Source organism: Neoarius graeffei, chromosome 20, assembly GCF_027579695.1.
Source record: "Neoarius graeffei isolate fNeoGra1 chromosome 20, fNeoGra1.pri, whole genome shotgun sequence".
In the NCBI taxonomy this organism is placed as follows: domain Eukaryota; kingdom Metazoa; phylum Chordata; class Actinopteri; order Siluriformes; family Ariidae; genus Neoarius; species Neoarius graeffei.
Window position 1 is genome coordinate 1,783,529 of NC_083588.1, and position 27,935 is coordinate 1,811,463.

The 27,935-nt window shown below is 43.9% G+C and overlaps 2 protein-coding genes across 4 annotated transcripts in view; one reads left to right on the forward strand and one right to left on the reverse strand.

Annotated features, from left to right (window-relative positions):
* Positions 1–27,935, forward strand: part of rps15a (ribosomal protein S15a) — a 480,374-nt gene that overhangs the window by 446,382 nt on the left and 6,057 nt on the right. For 2 of the 3 annotated variants that reach the window (XM_060901082.1, XM_060901081.1), the window contains exon 2: positions 27,377–27,515. In XM_060901082.1, coding sequence (XP_060757065.1) covers positions 27,383–27,515 — 133 coding nt within the window. In that variant the 5' untranslated portion in view covers positions 27,377–27,382. Of the gene's footprint in view, positions 1–26,464; positions 26,551–27,376; positions 27,516–27,935 lie in introns of those variants that run through there. The other variant, XM_060901080.1, reaches the window with a different exon arrangement.
* c20h17orf75 (chromosome 20 C17orf75 homolog) lies at positions 848–23,889 on the reverse strand. Its single transcript, XM_060901077.1, has 10 exons — positions 23,692–23,889; positions 23,224–23,298; positions 20,901–21,026; positions 20,335–20,463; positions 20,169–20,226; positions 19,949–20,068; positions 19,315–19,379; positions 18,721–18,860; positions 3,525–3,628; positions 848–1,730 (listed from the first exon to the last, which is right to left on the reverse strand). The coding sequence occupies exons 1-10, from the start codon at positions 23,838–23,840 to the stop codon at positions 1,512–1,514; spliced, it is 1,185 nt and encodes a 394-aa protein (XP_060757060.1). The 5' UTR covers positions 23,841–23,889; the 3' UTR covers positions 848–1,511.

Here is a 27,935-nt window from a genome sequence, read left to right on the forward strand (position 1 = left end):
GGAGTGAATCAATACGTTGTAGCACACTGCCCTCTAGTGGCCAAATAAAGTAACTGCTGTTATGAACAAATACTTTAATTTTAAAATAATAAAATTAAATAATAATAAACTGGGTGAATTCATTTATTTTTTAAACTATACATTGGTTTATTATATTATGTCCATAAAAATTTTTAATTGCATTTATTTTGTGATAAAATGTGATTTAAGACAGAAAGCAGAAATTCATCTCTTTCAAAAAAAAATGAGGCAATTTATCTTCAATATTCAGCACTGAACAAACAGATGACAGTTAAAATCTATGATCTATTTTATTATTTTGGATTTTTTACGTAATTTACACATAATAAACAAACCTGAGCCGTAAAGCTAGAAACAGCGATGGGATGTAATTCTGTTTGATCAAACTTACGTTGAATTTCATTATGTAAATAGATAAGAGTTTTCCAGGATGTTGTACATCATTTTTTGTGATATTTTGTGGACACAGCTCCAGTCATAGGCTGGTATTTAATTTTTTTAAGAGGTTGAACTTATAATTTAATTATTTTATGACAAAGATAATATAATTGTTTCAGAAAGAAACCTGTGTGTGATGTAAAGCCATTACATTCATCCACATTTCATCTCATCTCATTATCTGTAGCCGCTTTATCCTGTTCTACAGGGTCGCAGGCAAGCTGGAGCCTATCCCAGCTGACTACGGGCGAAAGGCGGGGTTCACCCTGGACAAGTCGCCAGGTCATCACAGGGCTCCACATTTCATTCATTCATTTATTTATTACAATTGTGAAATTATTTTTTCACCTTCAGCCCATGTATAAAATCATCTCACATTATGACAAAATATTTTCAGGTGTATTTATTCACAGTACACTCAGACACATTCAGGATCACAAACACACCGAAACACCGCGTCTCATTCAAGAAGAATAAACACAATGGAAAACAAATCAGTGCAATCAAATCAGTTATTTAATGCAAAAAAAAAAAATCAGTTCACTGGCCGTGTTGTGGTTAAATTCATTATACAGAGCAGTGCAGTAGCGATGATGATGACAAATTTCACAATTAAAACAGTCGCAACACACAATATTTAACAGCCCACTGATGTGAGCTTGTGATTAGTGAGCAGGATGATGGGATAATTAAGATCACTGGCTTTACAATTTTTCATTATTAGTGTTTGAAGAAGGTGACGAGATAATCATTAGTGTGTACGATGAGACGTGTGTCGGCCAACACAAGACCAAATTAAGACCACATTTGCTCTTAATATTTTTTAAAACCAAAACTATTTGATTGGATGCTTGACACTCATCCTGAAACTGCAGTCAAGAATTCAGAGCGATAATGTACAGTAGGAATGTCCACAGATTGTCCACATTTCATTTCCACGCTGCCCCCTGCAGGCCACACCGCCTCACTGCACTGTCAGTATTCGCACAGAGTGCCAGTCGAATTCCTGAGCCCACAATGACAGCAAAGTGGAACGGACATGGACGCACGTTTCACTGTGCCGTGATCACAGCCTGCTCGCTGAGGAACTCCTCCAGCACACGGATGATGCTGCAGGCTTCGGGAAGGCCGCTGTGTTCAGCTCGAGCGTTCTGCAGCAGCACGTCTCCGTTCCCGCAGCTCTGCAGGAAAAGGCAGCAGCGGAACAGAGCGTAGTGGCTCATTTCTGCCTGACGGATAAAGCGCTTCAGGTTGTTCATGTCCTGGATCGCCTGTTGGTTTTTTTTTTTAAGCGCACACACGAACTGTGTTAACATCACAATCATGGTAACATTTAGATCAGCAGAAGCCACATGGTGTAACTTTATCCAGAGGAGATTTATTTTTAATGCACTTTTCATTATAGAGATCAAATCATATTTTAGATGACTGTGAAATGGTCCATTGCTTTTTAATAACATCCTCCAGTAACATTAAATGCATCAAATAAAACAGTACATCAACCCCTAGTGGTGGAAAAGTGTCATTACATGTAAACCTGTTGCAAGAGATATTAGCCCTGTTCACACGGCACATATTTGCATCGATGCTGCACCGATGTATTTTGTTGCGATATATCTTACACCGGTGTAAATTTTGTGGAGCGTTCACACGTCACAACCCTGCTTACTAGAGAGAAGCGTGTTAGCACCGGTGCAGCCCCACTTGCGGTCACACGGCAGTTTCTGCGACCGTGTTATAGTAGCAAAAACTTTATTACTATCATTTCCTTTGATAGTAATAAAGTTTTGATATCATTTCCTTTTATTATTATCATCATTTCCTATCATTATTACTATCATTTCCGATAGTAATAATGCGGAAATGAAATATGCGCATGCGTGAAAATGTACTTCCTTTTCCCGGTTGTCATGGCATCATCAAGCGCCGGGAAAACAACGTGGATGAAGACACCAGTGTTGCCAGATATTGCTGACTTTTTCCATCCCAAAATATGTTCAAATCCACCAAAATGCACTTAAAACTGACAATCTGGCAACACTGGAAGACACGCAGTTCTGTTGTTGTTGATATTCGCCATTTTGGAAGCGCAAAATACCAGGATGCAAAATTATGCAATGCCCGTATGTAATCAGCTCTCCTCACGCGTAGCGAGTCTACCCCTGTAGCGTTCAGACGTCCCATTTTATATCGGTGCTGCCCCGCAAACTAGCATTTACTCCGGAGTAAATTTCTTAAACCACCTCCCGAGCAGGGTTAGATTTGCACCGGTTTAAGCAGCTTTCAGGGGCTACACCGGTATAACTTTGTACCGTGTGAACGCTCTACCGGGGCAGCCCCGGTGCTACACCGGAGTAAAAGTTGCCGTGTGAACACCCCTTATGACATTTTTAAAATCCGTCCATTTTTATTTTATTTATTTTCAGAGGTGTGGGAGGATACAATTGTCTTTGGTTGATAAACCGTACAATAATGGTGAATGTTTCGCCTTTCAATCAGAAATCATGGGGGATACAAATTTTTGCACTCTTTGTTGAAATAAAATGACACGAAATAGTAATTGCATCATCCTTGACATCCCGAAGAAATAGTCACAAAAACATTTATAAATCTAATAAATAAAAGGTCACGTCCTCCACTGATGATTTTCTGAGGCATCAACGATCCCAAAGAAAATGACCGTGATGGATCGTATCACCAATTATCAGTGACGTGTCGATGCACACACTCTTATTCCATGTTAATAATAATAATAATAATAATAATAATAATAATAATAATAATAATAACAACAACAACAACAACAATAATAATAAATGACAATTATTACTGTATTTCTTTATTGAGCTTCAATTTTGATCTGTAGCCTAATAAAATACGTCTGAAGGCTTCAAACAGTGTTCTCAAGAGTATTTGTGGATTTGAAAACGAGTGACGGTTGATTTCACTTTGTATTAAAATGAGGAATCTGTGGAAATCTTCATTTTTTTTTTTTTTATCATTACACATAATCGCTCTTCACCATGTCCTCTTTCTAACCTGGATAAACACACACACACACACACCTTTAGCTTGAAGTTCTCCAGGATCTGGCGCAGGAGGAACGGGTTAAAACGCTCAGCTGCGTTCACAAACGCCTGGATCCACTCATCACAGAACCGGTTCGTCACTGAAAATACGACAAACATTTATGAACATGCGAGTATTTTTTTGACACGTGGAACACTGGAGCATTTTTGCCTTGCGTGCCGAGTGAGTGTGTCCATTTCAGCCTACAACACTGAGAACATACTACAAATACAGTACATTTAATACAATGGTTCTCAAACTGGGAGACACTCGGCGGGTGGGGCGGGTGGTCACAGACCACTCAGTGGCAAATGCAAGGGGCTGGTTTACAGTTGCACCAACAAATAACGAACATCTTCATCTTCAGTCCAGCCAATGAAAACGGAGAGTTATTATTTGAAATCTCAGCAAGGAACTTTTATAGACGCACCTCAAGTACATAAGAGATCACAGACATCGGAAACACACCACTGTGCAATCGAGTCGAGCTCGTACCGTTGCAGCTTTCATATCGCCTTCTATTAGCTTTTCAATGACCTTTTACCAACAGCCTTTTTAAAGTGCATATCCTGGACCAATTTCTTTTTTTTTTTTTTTATATGAAAGTATGTCCCTTTACACACTCATCCAGAAGGGTAATTTTGCACAAGGCCATCTGTCTACAGCAGAAAAAAATAAAATAACAAAACACGTCTGGAAAATCCCAAGGGATTCTGGAGCCAGATTCGTGACGTCAGCTGCTGAAGCGCCAGCTTTGCACAGTTTCAGTGCACAGCCTGTGTAGACCAAGTTTAGCAGCTAGCGATTTTGTATTGAAATATGGAATTGTCACCTTCAGCTTCTAAACCCATGGATTCATGCATCAATGCTCATCTATCTATTGTTACATAAATCATCTCATCTCATTATCTGTAGCCGCTTTATCCTGTTCTACAGGGTCGCAGGCGAGCTGGATCCTATCCCAGCTGACTACGGGCGAAAGGCGGGGTTCACCCTGGACAAGTCGCCAGGTCATCACAGGGCTGACACATAGACACAGACAACCATTCACACTCACATTCACACCTACGCTCAATTTAGAGTCACCAGTTAACCTAACCTGCATGTCTTTGGACTGTGGGGGAAACCGGAGCACCCGGAGGAAACCCACGCGGACACAGGGAGAACATGCAAACTCCGCACAGAAAGGCCCTCGCCGGCCCCGGGGCTCGAACCCGGACCTTCTTGCTGTGAGGTGACAGCGCTAACCACTACACCACCGTGCCGCCTACATAAATCATATTTTTTCTAATTACTATTACGTATTTATATATTTCTTCATTTAGAAGAGTACTGGCTACTGCAGGAGGAAGATTTAATAAGCTACACACATGGAATCGGCTAAGCAGGGTTGTGTATACATTTAATGTGTTTGACGGGTCCCAAGATCTCAAGCCCTGACACACCACATATCCCTTGATGCTTGTGAAGTAAAATGTAAAGAAAACGTGACCTTGGGTGCTGTGTGAGACGGCTGCCTCTCCAGTAGCTCTGTAGTTTTTAGCTCTTTAAACCTCTTTTTTTTCCACCTTTTTACTTTTCTGCTCTTCTTACGAAGACATCATGTATTTTTCTTCATATCCCATGGATATATTTAACTTTAACACGCAACCAGGAGCCAGTTTTCTCTCTTATTCGAGAGAGGATCTGCTGGCCCTGAAAACAATGGGACGAGCCGGGATACGACACCCCGTCCCGGCCGAGCTGAGGAGGAAACCCAGGGGCTGCAAAGCCGGGGCTAAGCTAAAGGCTAGGCTAGCGGACAACCAGCTGCGCTACAAACCATCCATTCCCTCCGTTATCATGGGGAATGTGAACTCGCTGCCGAATAAGGTCGACAAGCTTTCCGCACTGAACAACCAGCGGATTTAGCGGGAGAGCAGCTTATTTATTTTTACGGAGACATGGCTAACACACCTTGTACCGGATGCTAACGTGGACCTGCGGGGATTCACTGCTGTGAGAGCCGACAGAGACACCAAAGCATGCGGGAAAGGCAAAGGTGGGGGACTCATCATTTACGTGAACAACAGCTGGTGTAACCCGGGACATTTCTCCATAAAGACAGTCTTATGTTGCCTGGACTTGGAGCTGCTAGGATCACCATCTGTGTTTATGTCCCTCCGAGGGCAGACGCAGCCGCAGCATGTCACAGCAAGGCTGCAGACACAGCACCCTGAGGCATTTATCATAATTTCTGGGGACTTTAATCACACTACTTTGGACTCTATTTTGGCTGCTTTTGACCAGGCTGTGGACTGTATATCTTTTTAATTTCTCTGAGGGAACCCTCCCAAAGGGATCAATAAAGTTCTGTCTAATCTAATCTCAGTAAGTGTATTATCACCCAGCGCTTTCGTGTTGTTTACTTTTGTGTGTGTCAATAAATAACATTATCCGTGTACCACACAAACACAGGAACACCTCATTTAGAGTATAGTCTCTCTTATTTCTTACCCTGGCAACGGTCAACTTGTGAATTGACGATTTTCTTGGTCTTTTTCTCGACTCTGCTTTGGTCCTCGGCTTCCAGGTGCTTCGCATGAAGCGCTCCCATTTCTCTCTCATTGTCCGGTCTTTTGGGAAACGATGAGTACTAATCCCATCATGACTAGTGTTGCTACACCTTCCTACGATACATCTGTTAACCATTTTAATAATTACGCGATAACGTTGAAGAAATTTGCAGAAAACCACCAGGTCGTTTTCTCATAAACAAACCAGCGCTGGCGTAGGATTCAGAGGGAGGCGTCCCGCACGCGACGTCATGAAAATCAATGTTTCCCGGGAAATCCAAATGGCAAGTTTTTTCAGAGGCGGACCAATTCGCCTCAAATGGCTTGATTTCAACTGAATATTTCTGGTATTGCGCAAGGTAAAAAAAAACTTACACAAAATGCAAAATGTGACAGATATTTGAGCAAAGTTTAATGCAAAACCGGAGAATTACATTGATCTCGCTCCTGAATTTACCCGTGATATGCACTTTAAGGACTACATCCTTCATATATACCGTAGCTCGCCTTCCAGCACTGCTAGTGCAGTAATCATTTCAACAGTCTTTATAAAGACTATTTCAGCCCTCTTTTCTTGCTTTAAACCTCCATTTAAATCCGATCTTACCATCTCTCTTTCCGACTTGTCAACTTACTTTCTCCTTTCTTTAATCTTTCTCCTACTTTTTTCTCTCTTTCCTCCACCTTTTTCTTTGATTAAAAATTCTAAGATCCAACACCGTATCACAGTTAATTATATTTTAATTTAATTACATTAAGCATGGTTTGTAGATTGCTCATTTTAGCGGAGCCAAGTCCGGTGCGTGGTGGTAAGGTGCTAGCATTCTTAGCTGAGCAAGTCCCTTTGCTACGTTCACACTTACAGCATAACGGTCTTTTATTGGGTTAATAAACAATATGGACAAATTTCTAATTCGTGAAAAAAAAAAAAAAAGAGCTGGTCCCACTGATGCACCAGTTCCCAAAAAACCAAAACTCCACAAATATGACGAAAGTTATTTACAATACGGTTTTTCTGTTACTGGCACACTAGAACCACGTCCGCAATGTGTCGTTTGTGCGGAGGTGCTCGCAATGACAGCATGAAGCCGTGCAAATTAAAGAGGCATTTGGACACCAAGCACCCTGACATGAAAAACAAACTGGTGGATTATTTCAAAAGAAAGTGAAATGCCCTTCATCTACACAAGTCCACCATAACCAAACATACCACCGTGTCTAGTCAGTTTCTCGAAGCTTCACACGTGGTCTCCCAAAGAATAGCTAAACTTGGGAAGCCACATCCTATAGCCGAGACACTGATTTTGCCGGCAGCACAGGATATTTGCAGAATAATGCTGGGGGAAAGCGCTGCCGCTAAACTTAGTGACGTTCCACTATCCGGCGACACTGTAGCTCGCAGGATCTCTGATTTGGCCGGTGATGTTAAGGAGCAACTGCTACAACTAGTTAGACAGAGTCCTTACTATGCATTGCAGTTAGAGGAGTCGACTGATATTACTGAGCCGGCTCAGGCGCTTACCTACATAAGGTTTGTGAAAGACCAGCGGATTGAAGAGGACGTTCTGTTTTGTCTTCCTCTTCAAACCCGTACAACCGGGACAGCAATCTTTCATCTTATTGACTCGTTTGTCAAAAATGCAGACTTGGTCTGGGAGAAGTGTGTTGGTATTTGTACCAGTGGGCAGAGGTGGACGGCAATAAAGTACACTTTTTGAGTCTCTGTACTTTACTTGAGTATTATTTTTTTTTGGAAACTTATGACTTTAACTTCACTACATTTGAAAGGCAAATATCGTACTTTTCACTCCACTACATTTCTATCAAGCTCCTCGTTACTCGTTACTATGAAGCGGCTTTGAAGGTGGATGTTTTTTCTTTTCTTTTCTAAAACGCAAGTGGTTTATTCGCATGTGACACTGAGAGCCGATCAGTAATCACTAGGCTCACGTCACGTCCACCGACTGTATTAAATCAAGTTCAGTGATTTCTCCGCTGCGTTATTTGAACACGATCAGTTGAGGGCAGAATGGAAGGAGGCGGTTCTTCTGGGGAACGCAGACACACTCATGGCCCATGAACTCATGTTTCAGTTTTCTGAAAGGAATAATGATTCGTTTCGTTTTAAATGTTTGCTTTGTTTGCCTAAAACGAACCACATCACGGCCTACAAAAACTCGCCGTCCAACCTGCGGAAGCATATTGAAGGATGCAGTGTTGTGCATGAATGCGTTCAAAAGAACGCGTTCACTGAACACGCTCGTTTTTCCATGAACTTTGAACTGAACGCAACAACTTTGTAATGAAAGAACTTGAACGTGAATTCGTTCAAATTATGCGACATGAACGACAAACATGAAGATGAACGAAACCTGATGAATCGAGTGGCACGTCTACCTGCAAGATATTTTACGTTTTACTACTTCACTGTCAGTCTGATGTTGTTGTTACTCACTGCCCTGAGGTGCCGCGTGTGTGCAATGCATCATGGATAACGTAGTGTGAAGCCGGAGATAGTGGATGGCTCTATGATTTGGCTCCATACTACGTTACCCATGATGCAGCAGAGCAGAGTAGGCGTAACCCAGCGTTCCCTAGCTACAGGCAGCAGACAGCGCGCACACCACAGCCGGCGCACACTCACGGCAACATGGCCAGTGAAAGTTCAAGTAGCGGCACGGAGAACACAGATGAGTACAATGCCAAATCATTTTAGAAATTTGATTGTGTGCATACACAGACGTGTACTGAAGAATGAGGCTATCTGAAGTTTTCCTGTTTTGCATTTTGAGAAATAAAAAGCCCTTGAGCATGCATCCCTCTGTCTGATCAATATGGTTGATATGGTCAATGCTGTTGATATGGATCTTAAAATAGCACTCCTTCAGTGTATATACATATTGGCAGTCATCTTTTTAGAAACACACATTTATGAGGAAGTCTCGTTGTCGTTTATTAGAAGTTACTGTTAGTTGAAACTGAAAGCATTTGTTTGAAGTCACGTGTAACGTTTTGGTGCAGTGGTTGAGTCAGTGAAGAAATCAAAATATTTTGTCCTTTTTTCCGTATATAGTATGTACAATAACTTCCATTTTGTGTGATAGAATATAATATCTATAATATGTGAGTAGTTTTGAGCTAGAATGTAGCATATGATTTTAGTCTTTATTTTCATATCCCACCTAAAAGTAAAATGAACTGAACTTTGAACTAGTTCAGAATTAAAACTGAACTATGAACGTGACCAGTTCACTTTTAACATGTTTGAACTGAACTTGAACTAGTTCAAAAAAAGTGTGAACTTGCACAACACTGGAGGGATGTAGGTAAACGTTTTATTCCAAGAGAAAGCTTGCAGTGAAGTTGTCTGTGCTTTTAGAGCCAGCGATAACATTGTAAACATAGCTGTGCAGTCTGGTTAGTCAAATGACTTTCTATGGATTTGCCCGCCAAGTTGCCGTAGTCTTGTCCACGGCTAACGTTAACACATAGCTAGTTAACTTGGACACTGTTAGTTAGCATGTAAAAACGGAGTTACGCTAACATGGATAAGATTAACCTCTCTGAAGTCCTTTCAGAAATATGTTTTAGCATAATCTTGCCAAATAAACAGAATGTAGAAATCTTTCTTTTCTATTAACGTGAGCTACCCAATCTGATTTCAAGTTTGAAAAGAGTTTGCTAGCATGTCAGGTGGAGTTTCACTGACTAGCTAGCTTAACGTTAAACCACCATGATGCACAGCATACGTTCATTTTGTGAATTCACAAAATAATCCAGTCGGTTGCTTCAGAGGCATGAGGTGTTATAAGCGTTGCGTCAATAATACAACAATGCGTTGACAGAAAATGTACTTTTAATACTTAAGTATTTTTAAAAGTGAGCACTTCAGTACTTTAACTTAAGGGTTGTTTTACAATCAGGGGACAAAGTTTGTGTCACGGGGGTCCAAAATTCAAATTGATTCAAACTGGTTCTTGTACCCGTTTTTAAGTGAAGGACGAGTTAAAGAACAGATTTCAGGTCATTTTTTGACGTGTGTGTATGGTAGTTTTGTGTAATCTGCTATAAGATAAAGAAGATGAAGTGTCGCTTTAAGCAGGGCTGGGAGAAACAAATGAAGTGATTCTCGGAGAGGACTTTTTTTTTGACAATTCAGAATCCGCTACTTCCATAGTGCTTTTAAATATAAGGCTGTAAGCTTTGTGTTAGTTGTCTCTAATATTTATGTCCCAATATCTTGACCACATTTTAGGATGAAAATAATCATTTTAGATATGTTATTTTATACTGAAAAATGAGCTGTCTGGGAGAGGACTTTTTTTTGACACAATTACAGACTAATTTGATCAAAATAGTCTGAAAACTTACTGGCATTCAACATTAAAACTTAACTCTGTTTCCAATGATATGGAACCAAATATGTGTTTTATGGTATAAAGAATGATGTAAGTGCATCCCTTTTGGAGCTACCTGTGGTCAAAAAAGCACTTTTTCTAAATGACACGAGTAATTTTGCTAAATATGACATATATTGCCATACATTCACCAAAAATAACGTTATCACCAAATTTTTTTTGCATGGTAAATAGAGCAATCACAGGGCTACAATAAACAACCAAGTTTATTTAGTCAAGCCTTTTGATATTGAAGATAATAAAGTGTTAAATGTGAATTTTAGCTCATGTACCCTGATTGTAAAACAACCCTTAAGTAAAAATTTGACTGGACAACTTTCACTTGTATTAGAGTCACATTTGACCAGCGGGATCTGGACTTTGACTTCAGTAATGAAATTGGGTACTTCGTCCACCTCTGCCAATGGAGCGCGATCAATGACAGGACGCAAGAGTGGCCTAGTGACACACCTTCAACAGGTTAGCAAGATGGACTCATTGCATGATCCATCGCGAGGCACTTGCAGCGAAATAAAATGCCAATGCTCTTCCAGTCTGTGCTTCAACAGGCAGTTCAGATGATAAATTACATTAAGTCGCGTCCATTGAACTCACAGTTATTCGGGGTCCTCTGTCAGGAAATGGGTTCCGGGCATGAACAGCTGCTCTTGCACACAGAGGTTCATTGGATTTCCAGAGGGAGAGGGTTCCAGCGCTTGTATGAGCTGCGAGAAGACGTGAAGTTGTTTTTGACCAAAAGCAATTCAGAACTGGCCAAGCACCTCCATGATTCCCTGTGGCTAGCTTCCTTGTCGTATTTGGTCAACATAATTGACAGACTGAATAGTTTGAATCTGTCTTTGCAAGGCTGAGATTCCAGTGTGTTGGTCCTTGCTGACAGAGTGGATGCTTTCATCCAAAAACTTGTCGTCTGGCATGAGCGCATAATTGTCGGAAATTGTGACGTTCCCCAGCCTTGCAGACTTCATCACTGAGGCACGCGGCAGTGATTTCTCCTCTACTTTTCAATCAGCTGCAGATCACCTGTCTGGGTTTAAGCAGCAGTTAGTTTCTTATTTCAAATAGGACTGCCGGGCATTTTCATGGTTCCAGGACCCATTCGTTTGCACCACAAACAATTTGTCACCTCAAATGCAAGAGCAGCTTATTGAGCTGAAGAGTGACAGCAGGCTGAAGCACTTTTTTAGCACCTGTTCTCTTCCATCCTTCTGGGTAACGCCAGGGGTGTAGTGGGCGTGGTACGCAGGGGTACGCCGTCCACCCACTTCTCCCGAGGTGAGATTCAAAAAAAAAAAAAACACAAAACTGTCATTCAATGGCCTGAGTTTATACGCTCTTGACAGCCAACGTCAAATGTAAGTTATACGGATTTTATTTTTTCACTTTCGAGGCAGCACGATCTGTCGGTTTAATGCTTTATGATCTTTGAAGTTCTAATGCGATTTTTGCTCAGTATAGGCCTATGATTTTGAATAGCCTAATAATAACAGTAGGGTCTCTCTCTCTCTCTCTCTCTGTGTGTGTGTGATTTCCGGGCGTTCATGGTAGCAGCACCGAGAGGGCAACAGAACTGATATAATCGCCTGCCTGGTCATCCTTAAGCGGATAATTTCACCACATACTGTATTATATATACGATTTGAAATTCATAATCTTTGTGGCCTTCCTGTTTAGTGTTTTGTTGTACATCCAAAAATGTGAAATGACAATAAATTTAAAGAAATACTCAAGTCTTTAAGAAGGAGTGCATGGTAGGGCTTAACCCAATGGCTGCATGTCATGTATTTTGTATCCGCAGGTGCCTCAATCGCGCCAGACTAAATGCTTGATTTATTCGATTGGTGCCTTTTATAATAAATTTCAGCCCATTGCTGGTTTGTATGTGATGTGAGTGAGTGACGTGACTTTTTGTGAACTTCTGGACACATGCTGTAGCTGTTGCCACGGCAGTAAGTAGGCTAGTAAAAATATCGAATTCCGAATGCAGCTCGGCTCAAATGAACATGAATCGAACGTGAACAAAGGTGTTTGTGTATCATAATTTCCAATATTTTGGCTTCACGCCTGATAGTCCATGTTAAACCTATGCAAGGTTTATGTTGAGTTCCAGCAGCAGAGTGGTGCTGTACGACGATGCATTCGGAAGGAGAAGGCGAATTTGTTCCTCTTTAGCCATTTCAGCATATTTATTGGAGACAAAATAAACCGCGGCTTTTCGCCATAACAGTTGGGCTGTACTGACAAACACGAATGAAAATTGTACACATAACAACGTCTGAAAAAAAGTTTCTTGTGCCCTCTTGTGTTGTTAAAAGAACGTAACATTTATACAAATCATTCAGACCAAACATAGGCGACCAAACAAAGGCTACCGCTTCTGACATGATATCTGTTAGGACTAGGACTGTTTTGGCCTCTAGAGGCCGCTGTTATTTCCTTTTCATGTCGTGTTTATTTTGGCCTCTAGAGGCCGCCACTGTTCCTGTGTTTTGTGTTTGTGTTATTGCCTAATTATCTTCACCTGTGTCCTTAATTAGTTTGTCTATTTATACCCCTGAGTTCAGTCCTCTTGTCACGGAGTCTTTGTGCTGTTATGTTTATCTCCAGTTTCCTTTGCACTGTGTTTTTTGATCTTCTTAGCTTTTGTATTTTTGCACTTTGCTTTTCTTTTGGATTATACTCTTTGGTTTTTTTTTTGTCTTTTGTTTTGCCCTGTATATAGTGTATATAGTTTAAATAAACCTTTTGATTCTTTTTCTACTTCCGCCTCACGCCTCTGCATTTGAGTCATCCCCCTGGTGGCCTAGTGGGGGTTTGCTGGATTATCACACCAACGAACCAGGTTCGAATCCCAGCAAAACCCTAACAGAAAGACTCCGTCATGACCGACTCAGCAGAGGCTGCTTCAACTGTCTACCCGGCCAACCTTCAGGGAATTATGGCAGCTTTGACACGCTTCGGAGCAACCATGGACGCTCATGGACGTACGCTCACCAGCCAACGTGAGGCCCTCGCTCGCCACGAGGAACTGCTTCAGCAAATTGGGAAAACCCTGGCACAGCTGACATCAGTACCGACGCAGCCCGAAAGCTCATGTCCATCCGGCAAGGAGGAAGCGTCGCAGATTACGCCATCTCGTTCCGAACACTCGCAGCAGTAAGTGGATGGAACGAGACTGCCCTGGTGTCAGCCTTCCACCATGGTCTGTCTGACCCCATCAAGGACGGTCTGGCCTCTATTGGATGCCCAAGTGACCTCGAAACCCTCATCTCACATGCTATTCGTCTGGACAACAGGATGAGAGAACGCCACCAAGCCTTGAGCCCCCCCAGCCTCCCTACCTCTACCTGGAGACCGTCTACCTCCTTCAGTGACTGTCCAGAACCCATGCAAGTGGGTCGTACTCGCCTCTCCGCATCTGAGAGGGAGCGCAGAAGGAGGGACAAGTGCTGCATCTACTGTGGCAAGCCTGGTCACTTCCGAGCATCATGTCCCGAACTCTTGGGAAAAGGACCGCCCCGTCCAGCCGAGGGAGGGTTGTGACGGGGCCTACCCTCTCTCCCGGACTCCCTGGCCAAGGAATCTACATCCCGGTCTCCATCTCCTGGGGTGAGTCTGTCCACTCTTGTCAAGCTTTGATAGACTCAGGGGCGGCTGGGAACTTTATGGATATTCACTTCGCCCAAAGCATCAATATTCCGACTGCACCTCTTGAAGTCCCACTGTCTGTGTCTGCCCTCGATGGCCAAGCGTTAGGTGATGGAAGAGTCACCCAAGTTACTTCTCCAGTTTTCCTCCAGTCTCAAGGTCACAAGGAAGAAATATCCCTGCACCTGATTCCTTCACCTGAGTTCCCAGTTATTCTAGGCCTTCCTTGGCTTACTCGCCACAACCCTCGCATAGACTGGGTAACAAGCCAGGTTGTGGAATGGGGCCCTGCATGCCATGCCTCTTGTCTGCTCTCTAGCTCTCCTGTGTCTCCTGCCGAGCCCCCTGATCTCACCGAGTTATCTCAAGTTCCCACAGAGTACTGGGATCTCAAGGAGGTATTCAGCAAGAGCAGGGCCGCCGTTCTTCCTCCGCACCGGGCCTACGACTGTGCCATCGACTTGCTCCCTGGGACTACCCCTCCTCGTGGCAGACTGTTTTCCCTCTCTCAGCCAGAACGCAAGGCTATGGAGGAATACCTCAAAGACGCCCTGGTCTCTGGGTTCATTCGACCCTCCACCTCACCTGCTGGTGCCGGCTTCTTCTTTGTCGGCAAGAAGGATGGGGGGCTTCGACCATGTATTGACTACAGGGGCCTGAACAAGATTACTGTGCGCAACCGATATCCTCTTCCGCTGATGTCCACTGCTTTCGACCTGCTCCAAGGCGCCACCGTCTTCACCAAGTTGGACCTACGGAACGCATACCACCTCATCCGTATCCGACAGGGAGACGAGTGGAAGACTGCCTTTAACACCCCGTCTGGGCACTACGAATACCAGGTGATGCCCTTCGGACTCACCAACGCACCAGCTGTTTTTCAGGCCCTAATCAACGACGTCTTAAGGGACATGATTAACCTATACGTTTTTGTCTACCTCGACGACATCCTTATCTTTTCCAAGACCGTGCAGGAGCACCGCCACCATGTCCGCCAGGTTCTCCAGAGGCTGCTACAGAACAATCTGTTTGCCAAGGCCCAGAAATGCGAATTTCATGTTCCCGAGGTCTCCTTTCTGGGATTTATTGTACGGACAGGCCAACTCCAAATGGACCCTGCCAAGACCCTGGCCGTCCGGGATTGGCCTACTCCCAAGTCCGTTAAGGAGGTTCAGCGGTTCTTAGGATTCGCTAACTTCTACCGCAAGTTCATCAGGAACTTCAGTTCTGTGGCAGCACCCATGTCAGACCTCACCAAAGGGACAGGTGGATCTTATGGCTGGTCTCCTCAGGCAGAAAAGGCGTTCAAAGACCTCAAGGACCGCTTCTGCACGGCACCCATTCTGGTTCTCCCGGACACCTCCCAACCATTCATCGTGGAGGTGGACGCCTCGGACAGTGGTGTCGGCGCGGTGCTCTCTCAACGTTCGGAAGGAAAGCTGCACCCCTGCGCTTACTTCTCCCACCGCCTGAGTCCTGCTGAGTCCCGGTACGATGTGGGGGATCGAGAACTGCTAGCGGTCAAACTGGCCCTTGAGGAGTGGAGGCACTGGCTGGAGGGAGCACAACATCCATTCCTGGTTTGGACTGACCACAAGAACCTGGAGTACCTCCAGCAAGCCAAGAGACTGAACCCTCGACAGGCTAGGTGGGCCCTGTTTTTCAGTCGGTTTGACTTCACCCTCTCATACCGCCCCGGCTCCAAGAACACCAAACCTGACGCACTGTCCAGACTGTTCTCTGCCACTAACAGGGAGAATGAAGTCGGGCCTATTATCCCTGTGTCCCGGATTGTGGCCCCTGTCCGCTGGGGTATTGAGGAGGCTGTCCGACGAGCCCAACGCCAGGACCCCGGTCCTGGGACGGGGCCACCAGGCCTCTTGTACGTCCCACATCAAGCCCGGGCCAAGGTTCTCCAGTGGGGTCACTCTTCCCCTCTCACCGCCCACCCGGGAGCTCGGAGGACCGTGGACTTCCTGAAAAGACGCTTCTGGTGGCCTAACATGGAGAAGGAAGTAAGGTCATTTGTCCTGTCCTGTGAGGTTTGCACCAGAACCAAGAACCCACGACAGCGTCCCCAGGGTCTCCTGCATCCTCTGACCATTCCCCGGCGTCCCTGGTCCCACGTGGCAGTCGACTTTATGACGGGTCTCCCTGAGTCACAAGGTAACACGGTCATTTTGGTCTTAGTTGACAGATTCTCCAAGGCCTGCCGCTTCATACCACTGTGCAAACTCCCCTCTGCTCTTGAAACTGCGAAACTTTTGTTTAATCATGTCTTCCGAGTCTTTGGTCTTCCACAGGACATCGTCTCAGACCGAGGGCCCCAGTTCTCCTCCCGAGTGTGGCACGGGTTCTGCAAGGTCATCGGAGCCACTGCCAGCCTCTCCTCTGGGTTTCACCCACAGTCCAATGGTCAGACGGAGAGGCTCAACCAGGACCTGGAAACCACCCTGCGAGGCCTGGCTATGGATAACCCGACATCGTGGAGCACCTGGCTGCCATGGGCGGAGTACGCCCACAACACCCTGCAGTCATCGGCCACCAAGCTGTCACCATTCCAGTGCCAATTCGGGTTCCAGCCACCTCTGTTCCCGGACCAGGAGGAGGACGCGGGGGTGCCCTCGGTCAACCAATATGTGAGACGGTGTCGCAAGACCTGGAGCAAGGTCAGGAAGACCCTCATACAGACCTCCAGAACCAACCAGACTCAGGCCAACCGCCATAGAAGACCTGCACACGCTTTCCGCCCTGGGCAGCGTGTTTGGCTGTCCACTAAGGACCTTCCACTACGGGTGGAGAACCGCAAGCTTGCTCCTCGCTACATTGGCCCCTTCAAGGTGGTGCGCAGGGTGAACCCTGTCTCCTACCGGCTCCAGTTGCCCCGGACTCTGAGGATCAACCCCACTTTCCATGTTTCCCTGTTACGGCCCGTACTGACGTCTACGTATGCCCCTGCCCCTAGGAACCCCCCACCCCCCCGCATCTTCCAGGGGCAGACTGTGTTCACTGTGAATCGCCTGCTTGACTCCCGCCGGGTCCGCGGCGGGTTGCAATATCTGGTGGACTGGGAGGGCTATGGTCCTGAGGAGCGCTGCTGGGTTCCTGCTCGGGATGTCCTTGATAAAGAACTATGTCGGGACTTCCATTCGGCCCATCCGGATCGCCCTGGGAACGTCAGGAGACGCTCCTAGAGGGGGGGGTCCTGTTAGGACTAGGACTGTTTTGGCCTCTAGAGGCCGCTGTTATTTCCTTTTCATGTCGTGTTTATTTTGGCCTCTAGAGGCCGCCACTGTTCCTGTGTTTTGTGTTTGTGTTATTGCCTAATTATCTTCACCTGTGTCCTTAATTAGTTTGTCTATTTATACCCCTGAGTTCAGTCCTCTTGTCACGGAGTCTTTGTGCTGTTATGTTTATCTCCAGTTTCCTTTGCACTGTGTTTTTTGATCTTCTTAGCTTTTGTATTTTTGCACTTTGCTTTTCTTTTGGATTATACTCTTTGGTTTTTTTTTTGTCTTTTGTTTTGCCCTGTATATAGTGTATATAGTTTAAATAAACCTTTTGATTCTTTTTCTACTTCCGCCTCACGCCTCTGCATTTGAGTCATCCCCCTGGTGGCCTAGTGGGGGTTTGCTGGATTATCACACCAACGAACCAGGTTCGAATCCCAGCAAAACCCTAACAATATCAAATCGATGACGTCACGAATCGCGTACCCCCACTTTAAAAATCTCCACTACACCACTGGGTAACGCTGATGCAGGAGCACACACACCCCTCCCAGCTCTGTGACGCTGCCTTAAAAATTCTCCTACCTTTCGCGTCAACATACTTGTGTGATGCAGGCTTTTCAAAACTGACCGCACTCAAAACTAAGTACCGCAATCGCGCACAGATTGACGATGACCTGAGGCTGTGTTTAACTAAAACTGAGCCGAGAATTCGAGAACTCTGCCAAAGCAGGCTCATGTGTCACACTGAGACATTCGTTAACACGACCTCCGGTACTCCGGTACAGTTTGTTCGTTCGTGTGTGTTTGTTAGCAACTTTGCAGAAAAAAAAATGTACAGACGGATTTTCATGAAAATTTTACTAGATACGCATCTTGGCCCAAATGAAGAAATTAAATTTTGGAGGTGATCCAGAACCGTGTCTGGATGCAGAAATTTTTAAAAGGGCAAAATTGAACATCTTTACTCTCGGAATGTGTTGTATAACATTATAATAATACAATAATACACAACAATAAAAAAAAACAGCCCAACAACAACAATAATAATAAGTATAGCTTATCTTTGTTCGGGGGGGGGGGGGGGGGGCTCTCAAAGTACACTTGCTACAGTGTGTGTGTGTGGGGGGGGCAGATTGCAAATGTTTGAGAACCCCCGATTTAATATTAAACACACGCCCCTAGTGGTGGCAAAGTGTAATTACAGGTAAACGCATGGTGTGAATCACAGTGATGCACTCTGGTGTCAAAATCAATAATCATTTTAATCAAAATTTAATTCTGATCCTGCATTGCTTCTTTCCAGATCTGATCATTCCAATTCGGATTTGGAACACTAACCTGCGTTGGTGAAAGTCGTCTCTCCGCTGGAGCAATCGATCAGCAGGTCCGAGTGCGATGCCTCAGAAATGGCTTTACACAGCGATGTGGTGTTTGGCTCCTCCTGCACCAGACCCTGAAGACTCGCCGCTTTAATGAACCTGAGAATAGAAAAGAAAAACACATCCATGCATCACACTCCATGATCAACCAAACATCTTTACAACACACACGACCCTGTGACCTGGAGATACAGAAAATTTCAGGGAAAGGAGGAGGAGTCTACTTCTCATTATTTTCAACTGGAAAAACTTATCATTTGTGCCAAGACAAATTATGATCATTATGATTATGACCATTTTTTGTCATTTTCTTTTCCGTTGTTTTTCAAAATGATTGAAATGAGAACCGGAAATGTGAACACAATGATGCAAATAAACGAGTGATACAGGATCACGAGCACAACCAAAAGAAATCTAACAAACATTACCTTAAACGTGACGTGACTGTATATTTCTGCTGGTTGGATCATGAGACATGACAAAACAAAAGGAATCTGAATGCTGGGAGGTTTAATATCAGGGTTCAGGTGAATTTAGGACAAATAAACAGCACCTTGCTACGTCAGTCTTGATCGTCTCATCTGCTCCTGTCACCTCCACATGAGTGTGACTCAAAGCCTGCAAAAAAAAAAAAAAAGAGTGAAATTAGAGAGCTGTGATCTCAGAGACAGGAAGAAACAGGACAGCTTTACTGCTGGATTTGGGGCTGGAGCGTTTAGAGCCCTCTTGTGGACATATAATGCACTACAACTTTCCCCAAAGATGTCATTTTAATAAAGCCACCTCAGGATGTCTGACAGGCCCACTGAAGGAGGCGTGGCCTCTGTGTTGGACAATATCAGTTCAGTAGGTTCGAATTGAGTGTCTCATCACCACTGACCTCCTTGCTTGTCAGTCTCGGCGAAGGAGCCGTGCCCCCCCCCCAATCCTTGTCAGTCAGTCTCAGCGAAGGGGGCGTGTCCCCTGTCCTCGTCAGTCAGTCTTGGGAAATGGGGCCTGCTCCCCCTGTCCTCATCAGTCTCAGCATAGGAGGCGTGGCATCTCAACATTTTTTTTCCCCCTTACTTCAGATGTTTATCTTGTTTTTAAATCTCTCTTCGTCAGTCATTTCTCCATCTGCAGTCACAGATTTTGGCTCAGATGTTCAGTTTTAATCACAGAACACTGTTTCAGGAGTCGCTCCTTACAGCATGAAGCAGGAAGTTGATGTTGCTCTGCACCAGCTGCACCACTCGGTGGATGTGCATGATGGACTCCTCGTACCAGCGGCTCAGATAAGGACGGACTGCCGACTCCAGATTCTGCATCTAACACAGGAACAAACAAACAACAAACAAACAAACAAACAGTCTTAAAACACTGACATGCTGCAAAGTCCCATAACAAAATTATAGAAGTGTATCTTACTTCGGGTGTCAGGCTGCTCTGGAGACCCTGCACGTACTTGTCCAGCTCGATTCTGAACGTTAGCAGGTTAAAGAAGTTTGTGACGCATGAAATTATAAAAAGGAGCGCATCGCTCTGTGCAGTTTGTCCATGATCATGTGTGCACTAATAGAAAATTCTAGGATATAGGTTGAGGCCTTTCTCAGAGCCTCCAAGAAGACAAACCACCCAGCCGTTACCGTTCGCCTCGGGCTGTTCCGGAGATTTCTCCTGCTCCAGGAAGCAGCAGTAGCACCCCACTGCCTGCTCAGGAAGACTGCAAACGACACACACAGTTCAAAGGAGCAAAGCTTAAAAAAGGACAAGTCTTTCTGCATTTTATTAACTTATATCCAACTATTTTATTTGGACAACTTTCTAATTCTGCTGTCTCAATATATCTGCAGTGGTTACTATGGTTACGGCATTTTCATTTCCATGCACTGTAGAATATAATTCATTCCTGGTGATTCATGTCTTTTATTTTCGCTCTTTTTGTTGAAACAAAGTATAAATATCAGATGACCACAAACCACTAAATGCTTGTTGCTATGGTTACAAGAGCATTTATTTAGTTTGTGTCCTGAGATACTTCAGTCAGTCTTGCTGAAGGAGGCGTGGCCTCTGTAAATCTCCATGATGGAGGCGTGGCCTCTGAGTCTGGGGTGTCGTCAGCCCGTCAGGCGAGTAGATAAACACCTGTGTGTATTTTACCTCAGCTCCACTGTCGCGATGTTGCCCATGCCACCGAGCAGAGCTCCTTTACTCAGTCTGCGTGAGATGTAGCTTCGCAGCTCAGGCTCCGCATCTGATGGCAGGCTGCTGTCCAATAGGGTGAGACTAAAACAGACAAGAGGGAGGAGTTTGATTTTCATGGGAAACAGAAGGAAAGAGGGACTGGCATTGAAGCAGGAAATGAAGGGCTTGTGAGCAGGAGAGTGAGAGAAGCTGTGATGGATTTAAACCATGTGATCTGTGGGAAGAGGAGGAACAGGACGAGACCTGCATTTCCTGTCGAGCAACTGGAATCTCTGAAATTAACCACCATGTTCACAGCACACAATTTAAGAAGAGGAGGAAGAAGAGTATCTCACTTGTTCAGAAAATAATATTCCAATATTCTGGTAATGATTAACAACTGATATGTTGTGCAGCCTTCAGAGAGAGTGAGATGAATTAATAGAATTGGGTGCAAATGTTTGTACCCCCTGGTTTTTAAAATGGGGGGAAAAAATACCTGTTTTTCCACAATTTATCTCCCAAAAGATAGAAATGAAATCTGAACATTCAGCATAATTTAGTACCTAAAAGTTCTTCAGAGGATTCAAAAAAGGTCGAAGCTCACCAGAAAGACAAAGACTGGAGGGTTTTAATTTGTTTTTCACTCAATTTGTCATTTTTGTTCAAAACAAAACGTCTTGTTTTTTGCAAATTCTATTTGATATTTTGCACTAAAGGTCTGCAAACTGGGCGGCACGGTGGTGTAGTGGTTAGCGCTGTCGCCTCACAGCAAGAAGGTCCGGGTTCGAGCCCCATGGCCGGCGAGGGCCTTTCTGTGCGGAGTTTGCATGTTCTCCCCGTGTCCGCGTGGGTTTCCTCCGGGTGCTCCGGTTTCCCCCACAGTCCAAAGACATGCAGGTTAGGTTAACTGGTGACTCCAAATTGACCGTAGGTGTGAATGTGAGTGTGAATGGTTGTCTGTGTCTATGACTACGTTCAGACTGCACCCTGAAACGACCCATATCTGATTTTTTTGCCCATATGCGACCTGTATCCGATTTGTTATTGACAATCTGAACGACACAGATCCGATTTTTTTCACATGCGACCCAGGCCGCTTGGATATGTGGTCCTAAATCCGATGCATATCCGATATTTTCACATGCGACTGCAGTCTGACCGGACAGGTCGCATTCATGCGACCTACACGTCATCAACAAGAGACAAACGTCACTATTCTGCGTTGGCTAATCCCGCCTCTTTGTTGGAAAACAACAACATTTGTACAGTTTTCAGAATTTAAATAGACTTTTATAGAATTGATCAAGCTAATGGTGGATTTGGTAGGGACCTGGATGTTGATCTGTTAGCCTGATTAAATAAAACAGTTTCTATAACTAATTTATAACTTAAACCATCCTGTACCACATCGCCAGGTCTCGCCTCATCTCCATAGCAAACTGCACTGGTGTTTCTGCACCTTCAGCCAGCGCTGAGAGAAGTTGCAGAATTCAGCTGGCTATAAACAATCTAAATAAATATTTATAAAAATGTAGAAAAAGTTTATTAATATGACGAAATAAATATGTGCAAATTATTAAGCCTGAATTAAGAGTTTGGTAATACAGCGGCCGTATCCCAAATGACTGCCTACTGAAACTCGAGTGCACTATATAGAGTTTAAAAATCCATTACTTCCTAGTAACGTGTAGTGCACTTATATAGAAATTAGAGAGACATTTAGGAGTCAACCCTCGTTACCAGGCTACACGTTTTCATTTCAGTTCAGAAACAAAAACACACACGAGACCTCACACTTTAACACTAACCAGATAATTAAACAAAACAACAAAAAAAACAAAAAAAGAAAATCATTAAACTTGAAGAGTGCGCTTTTTTTTTTGTTTACGTATTACGTAGATGTGCTTATTACGTGTCAATTTGCGCATGCGGGACACTTTTGGGTCGTTTTCCGTTCATATTGGAGATCGCATACAAGTCTCATATAATTGGTAATGTGAACAAAAAAATCGGATTTCACAACAAATCGGATATGGGTCATTTCAGGTTGCAGTCTGAACGTAGTGTAAGTGTCAGCCCTGTGATGACCTGGCGACTTGTCCAGGGTGTACCCCGCCTTTCGCCCGTAGTCAGCTGGGATAGGATCCTGCAGGATAAAGCAGCTAGAGATAATGAGATGAGATCTGCAAACTTTTGCACTCAACTGAGGAGAAAATGGATGAACAAACAAGTAGTTCACACACAAGAAGCCATCACACAGAAACAGAAGCAGGTGACAGAAAGACGTCGGATTAACCTAAAGTCCTCCTGGCTCGTGGTGGAGTCGGCTCTCCTCTGGCTCCAGGATACACTCTCCTCCGAAGATTCAGATCTGCATAGTTTGGAATATATGAATTAAAGTATGAATATAATAAAGAAAAAGTCACAATTATACTATAAATGCACAGTTAATATGAGAAAGATTTTGCGACCTCAAAAACATCACTTGTTTTATATTTGTGACAGTACATCTCGGTGATGATTAGATTTGGGGGAAAACTGTTCAACCAAATCATTCATTCATACAGAGAGAGAGAGAGAGAGAGAGAGAGTGAGAGAGAGATTTCAATGCACAAACAGATTAAATGCAACAGTATTATGGAATAAACCATAGTAAGTGTCCTCCATTCCATCGTGCAGAGGAAACATGTGATGACATGCAAAAGCATTGTGAGAATATTCAGGATTCCAGATGCGCATGCGTAAATCAGAGAGTCAGTCTCACCTCGCGCTTTGGTAAAAATACAGAGAATAATAACAGTTCATCTGCTGTATTTTCTGTCCATATGCGGCCAGATCTTCACTGTCGAAGTCTGCATCTTTATCATCTACGTCGATGGACTCCTGGAAAGAAGAAGTCTGAGATGTAAACATTGCTGCCGTCGCTCCACTACCTGCGTCACACACCCTGCAAGATGCGCACTGCGCATGCGCCTCGTTTCCGGGGTTAATTTCGCGCATGCGCACTTCGCAGCCTTTTTTAATATCTTTATTGAAAATAACAACAACAAAATACAGTTATTAATACACGCACAAACAACAAACCAAGAGCCAGGGGGAGTTTTCAAATAAAGAGATTAAATAATAAGCACAAATGAAAAGTTTAAGCAGCTTTCTTGTTTTTAGAGTCAGAGATGATTTTGATATATACTGTTCAGGTTCCTTTTCAAATGCTATAAATGAAGGCTTTGAATGACTCAGCTTGGCTTTATGAATATGGCAGTTTCCTAAAATGATAAATAAATGTATTATTTATAACTCTTTCTGTTTTTTGCTTTTGTTGTTATGGAAACCAAACAGTACATATTTCCAACACAGAGAAAAATCAGAGTCCAGCTTGGCTGTAATGTACCGGGTTATTTCTGTCCAGAATGTGATGGTAAAGGTTGCCAGAACAAGTGCATTATTATTTCCAGGTCCATCTCACACAATGAACAGTCCATACAAACGTCTCTCTGAAACTTAAGCAGTTAATGTTTGGCAGGAGAGTATCTGTGAATCAGTTTGAAAGACACCTCCCTTACTTTACAGGTAGTCGTCGACTTACGACTGCGTTTGGTTACGACTGACCGGTCATAAACCGATCTGGTCGTAAGTCGGCCTATGTTAAACGAACGTAAGTATATTGTGATGTGTAATGATATTGTAATCATCTTAAAGTCTTATTTTATCAACATTTTCTTATTTCATTACCTTGGCTCATTATTTGGTTTAAGTCAAACACTGCATACTACACTGCATACAGTACAATTCATTTAATATGTGCAAAACAGGGCAGAACGGTGGTGTAGTGGTTAGCGCTGTCGCCTCACAGCAAGAAGGTCCTGGGTTCGAGCCCCGTGGCCGGCGAGGGCCTTTCTGTGCGGAGTTTGCATGTTCTCCCCGTGTCCGCGTGGGTTTCCTCCGGGTGCTCCGGTTTCCCCCACAGTCCAAAGACATGCAGGTTAGGTTAACTGGTGACTCTAAATTGACCGTAGGTGTGAGTGTGAATGGTTGTCTGTGTCTATGTGTCAGCCCTGTGATGACCTGGCGACTTGTCCAGGGTGTACCCCGCCTTTCACCCGTAGTCAGCTGGGATAGGATCCAGCTTGCCTGCGACCCTGTAGAACAGGATAAAGCAGCTAGAGATAATGAGATGAGATGAATGTGCAAAACAAAAAATACGAAATACAGGTGTGAAAAATAGAAAACATTTTAGTTTGAAACATACCAAAATACAAATGTAAAACATAGCAAAATACAAAACTTAGTGACCGCTGGCATCACTGGTGCTTGGCTGTGGGTCATCTACGTCATCATCAGCTGTTGCAGTGCTCGGGCTGGCAGGAGCATTTGCTCGTTTCATAAACCAGGAGGTGGGGCTGAAACTGTATGACGGAGTGCGCGAGGGAGCGCGAGAGAGACTGCGCATGTGCCGGGAGCTGGGGCGGAAACTGTCGTACGCTCAGCTAGCTCAGCTGGGAAACACTTGCCAGTCATAACCAGACAGTCGTAAAGTCAATCGGTCGTAAGTTGCATAGGTCGTAAGTCGACGACTACCTGTATTTGTAAGGAAGTGTCTGTATGGGAGGTTCCACACACTGCTCCAGTTCAGGTCACCAACAAGACCAGTCCACTACTGAACCACAGAGGGGATAGTGGTGATATCTGCCTGGAATAATGCACGAATATTGCAATTATTGTCCTTGGATGTGACAGAGAAGCACATGACCCACTGAGGTCAATATATATGGGGTCCAGAGATGGTAAACAAACCGGTTTTTCAGCCCCTCTGAGAAGGGTTAGGATACCAGAGGGAATGGCATCCATTACAACATCAAACTCTTCTGGGCTAACAGGAATACCAAATGTTTGGAGGAACTCAGAATAACTGAGCAGATTCCCATTATTATTGAGTAGCTGGGTTACTAGAATTATGTCGTTATTGAACCAGGATTGAAAAAATAAGGATTTATTTTTAATGTGCTGATTATTCCAGATGAAGCATCTATGTGGGGAGAAGTTGTGCTTATAAATTAATGACCATGCTAAGAGCATTTGTTTATGGAAATTGGACAGGATCAGGATAACCCACTGGGCTCGAACTCAGAACCTTCTTGCTACGAGGTGACAGTGCCAACCACTACACCACCCAAGTGTCACGGTCTTTCAGAGGAAATCGCGTACGTTACAATCCCGAAATGAGTGTCCTTTGCTCTCTTTTACCACCCACAGCTATTCTCTTTCTGTGTAATGTTTTGTACAACATAAGGAAACAGTATAGTAACTATAACGGTAAAGAAATAAAACAAAAGAGGCTGCTACGATATAAGAAAACTCTACAACCCAGAAACAGATAGGAGCTCCGCTTTTAGGCAGTGACTAAATCTATTTATCAAATTAATATACAATAAGTATGTGTTTGTCTTCGGCACGGAATGTTATTCTGCCTTGTTGTTGCTCCAGTCCTGCAGGGGGCGCTTGCTTTCTGCATATCTGCTCCTGGCTTCCTCTGCGAAACTCACGAGATCTCGCGAGAGTTGTTTTTTCTCCTAAGCGCCTCGCGCTCCTCCTTCCTCCCTCTTTCCGCCATATTGCAGAACCGGTAAGGCAGAAGCTTCATAGGTTTTCATAAAATCCCTTTTATATCAAAGTCATCTTTCGTTGTTTCACGTACTTAAGCACGGGATTTTCTTTATAAACAACCCCCGAGTCTGAATTGGTGGTTATTTTGTTTTATGGTGTCCTGATAAATCAGTATTTTGCCTGATAATTGTCGGGTCCTACACACTGCTGGATAGTGAAGTTAAATTGTGAGTGTTGCGGTCTGACAGTGGTGATGTATCAGCAGGAAATGTCACCGTTTGTCACTGTGGAGAGAGCAGGGTTTGATTTGTGGTGTTCATGTTTTATTAGGTTGAGCCGAGTCTGTTTAGAAGTCGCTAACTAGCTTGAGAGCTAACGCTAATGAGATTAGCTTGTTAGCAAAAGCGGTTTTTTTCCCCCGTCAGCGAGTCCTGATGGTTAAACAAATTGTGCATTTTTTTTTAATTTAACAAGACGAAAAAAATTATTCCTGAGCCATTTAAGTAGTTAAGGTTTGAACTTAGGTGTTCTGTAGCTGTATGAATCTGATCTCAGCCAATCATCGACCTGGATTTTACTCCAGTCATGAATATTTGTCATGATTGGTCACGTGATTCCGTATAGCCGGTAATGAAGCTGTCCTGTGATGGAGCAGTGAGAACTCTAGAACCTTTAGAGAGGGGTGGGCTCTGGGGCTCTTGAGAGAAAGTGAGGGTGCTCCAGAATTATTGGCACCCCTCATCAAAGTTGGTGTATAAAATGTTTAACTTTGTGCAGCTGATATTTTGTTCGTGATGTCACAAGAAGATTGTTCTGACTTGGATACGTGTGTGTGGTGTTTTGCAGGCATCATGGTGCGCATGAACGTCCTCGCTGATGCGCTGAAATGCATCAACAATGCGGAGAAACGTGGCAAACGCCAGGTTCTCATCAGACCCTGCTCCAAAGTCATAGTGCGCTTCCTCACCGTCATGATGAAGCACGGTGAGTGAACATCAACATCCACACATCTCACGTTTCTTCACTGTTCAGTCTGTAACATCAAACAGCTGGAGATTTGGTAAAAACTAGAACGAACCATTCAAAGAGTCATCTCTTGGAAATTGCTGTAGAACATGGGAGCTGTCACTTTTTGAATTATTGAAAAGATTATTGCCTGTGGTGTCTTTGTGAAGGTGATTTTAAACAATAATTTCAAACAGCACTGGGGTTTCTTTTATAGTCTTAGATTCAGGAAGGTTTGTTTGAGACTTAAAATCTGAGGATCCCAGCATGCTGGGGCACTTGACCATTAGGGGTGTGCAAAAATATCGATACGGCGATATATCGCGATACTTTGTCTTCCGATTCAATATCGATACTCAATTTGAATATCGATATTTTTTCAAATAATAAAATCATGTT

What these genes read in the sequence shown, in the direction of transcription:
- c20h17orf75 (XM_060901077.1), bottom strand. Translation starts at nt 23,840, where the DNA reads ATGTTTACATCTCAGACTTCTTCTTTCCAGGAGTCCATCGACGTAGAT. An exon ending in TCAACTTCCTGCTTCATGCT is followed by an intron (nt 19,380 to 19,948) that starts GTAAGGAGCGAC and finishes TTTTTTTTGCAG; the next exon opens with GCTTTGAGTCACACTCATGT. An exon ending in TGGAGAACTTCAAGCTAAAG is followed by an intron (nt 1,731 to 3,524) that starts GTGTGTGTGTGT and finishes AAAAACCAACAG; the next exon opens with GCGATCCAGGACATGAACAA.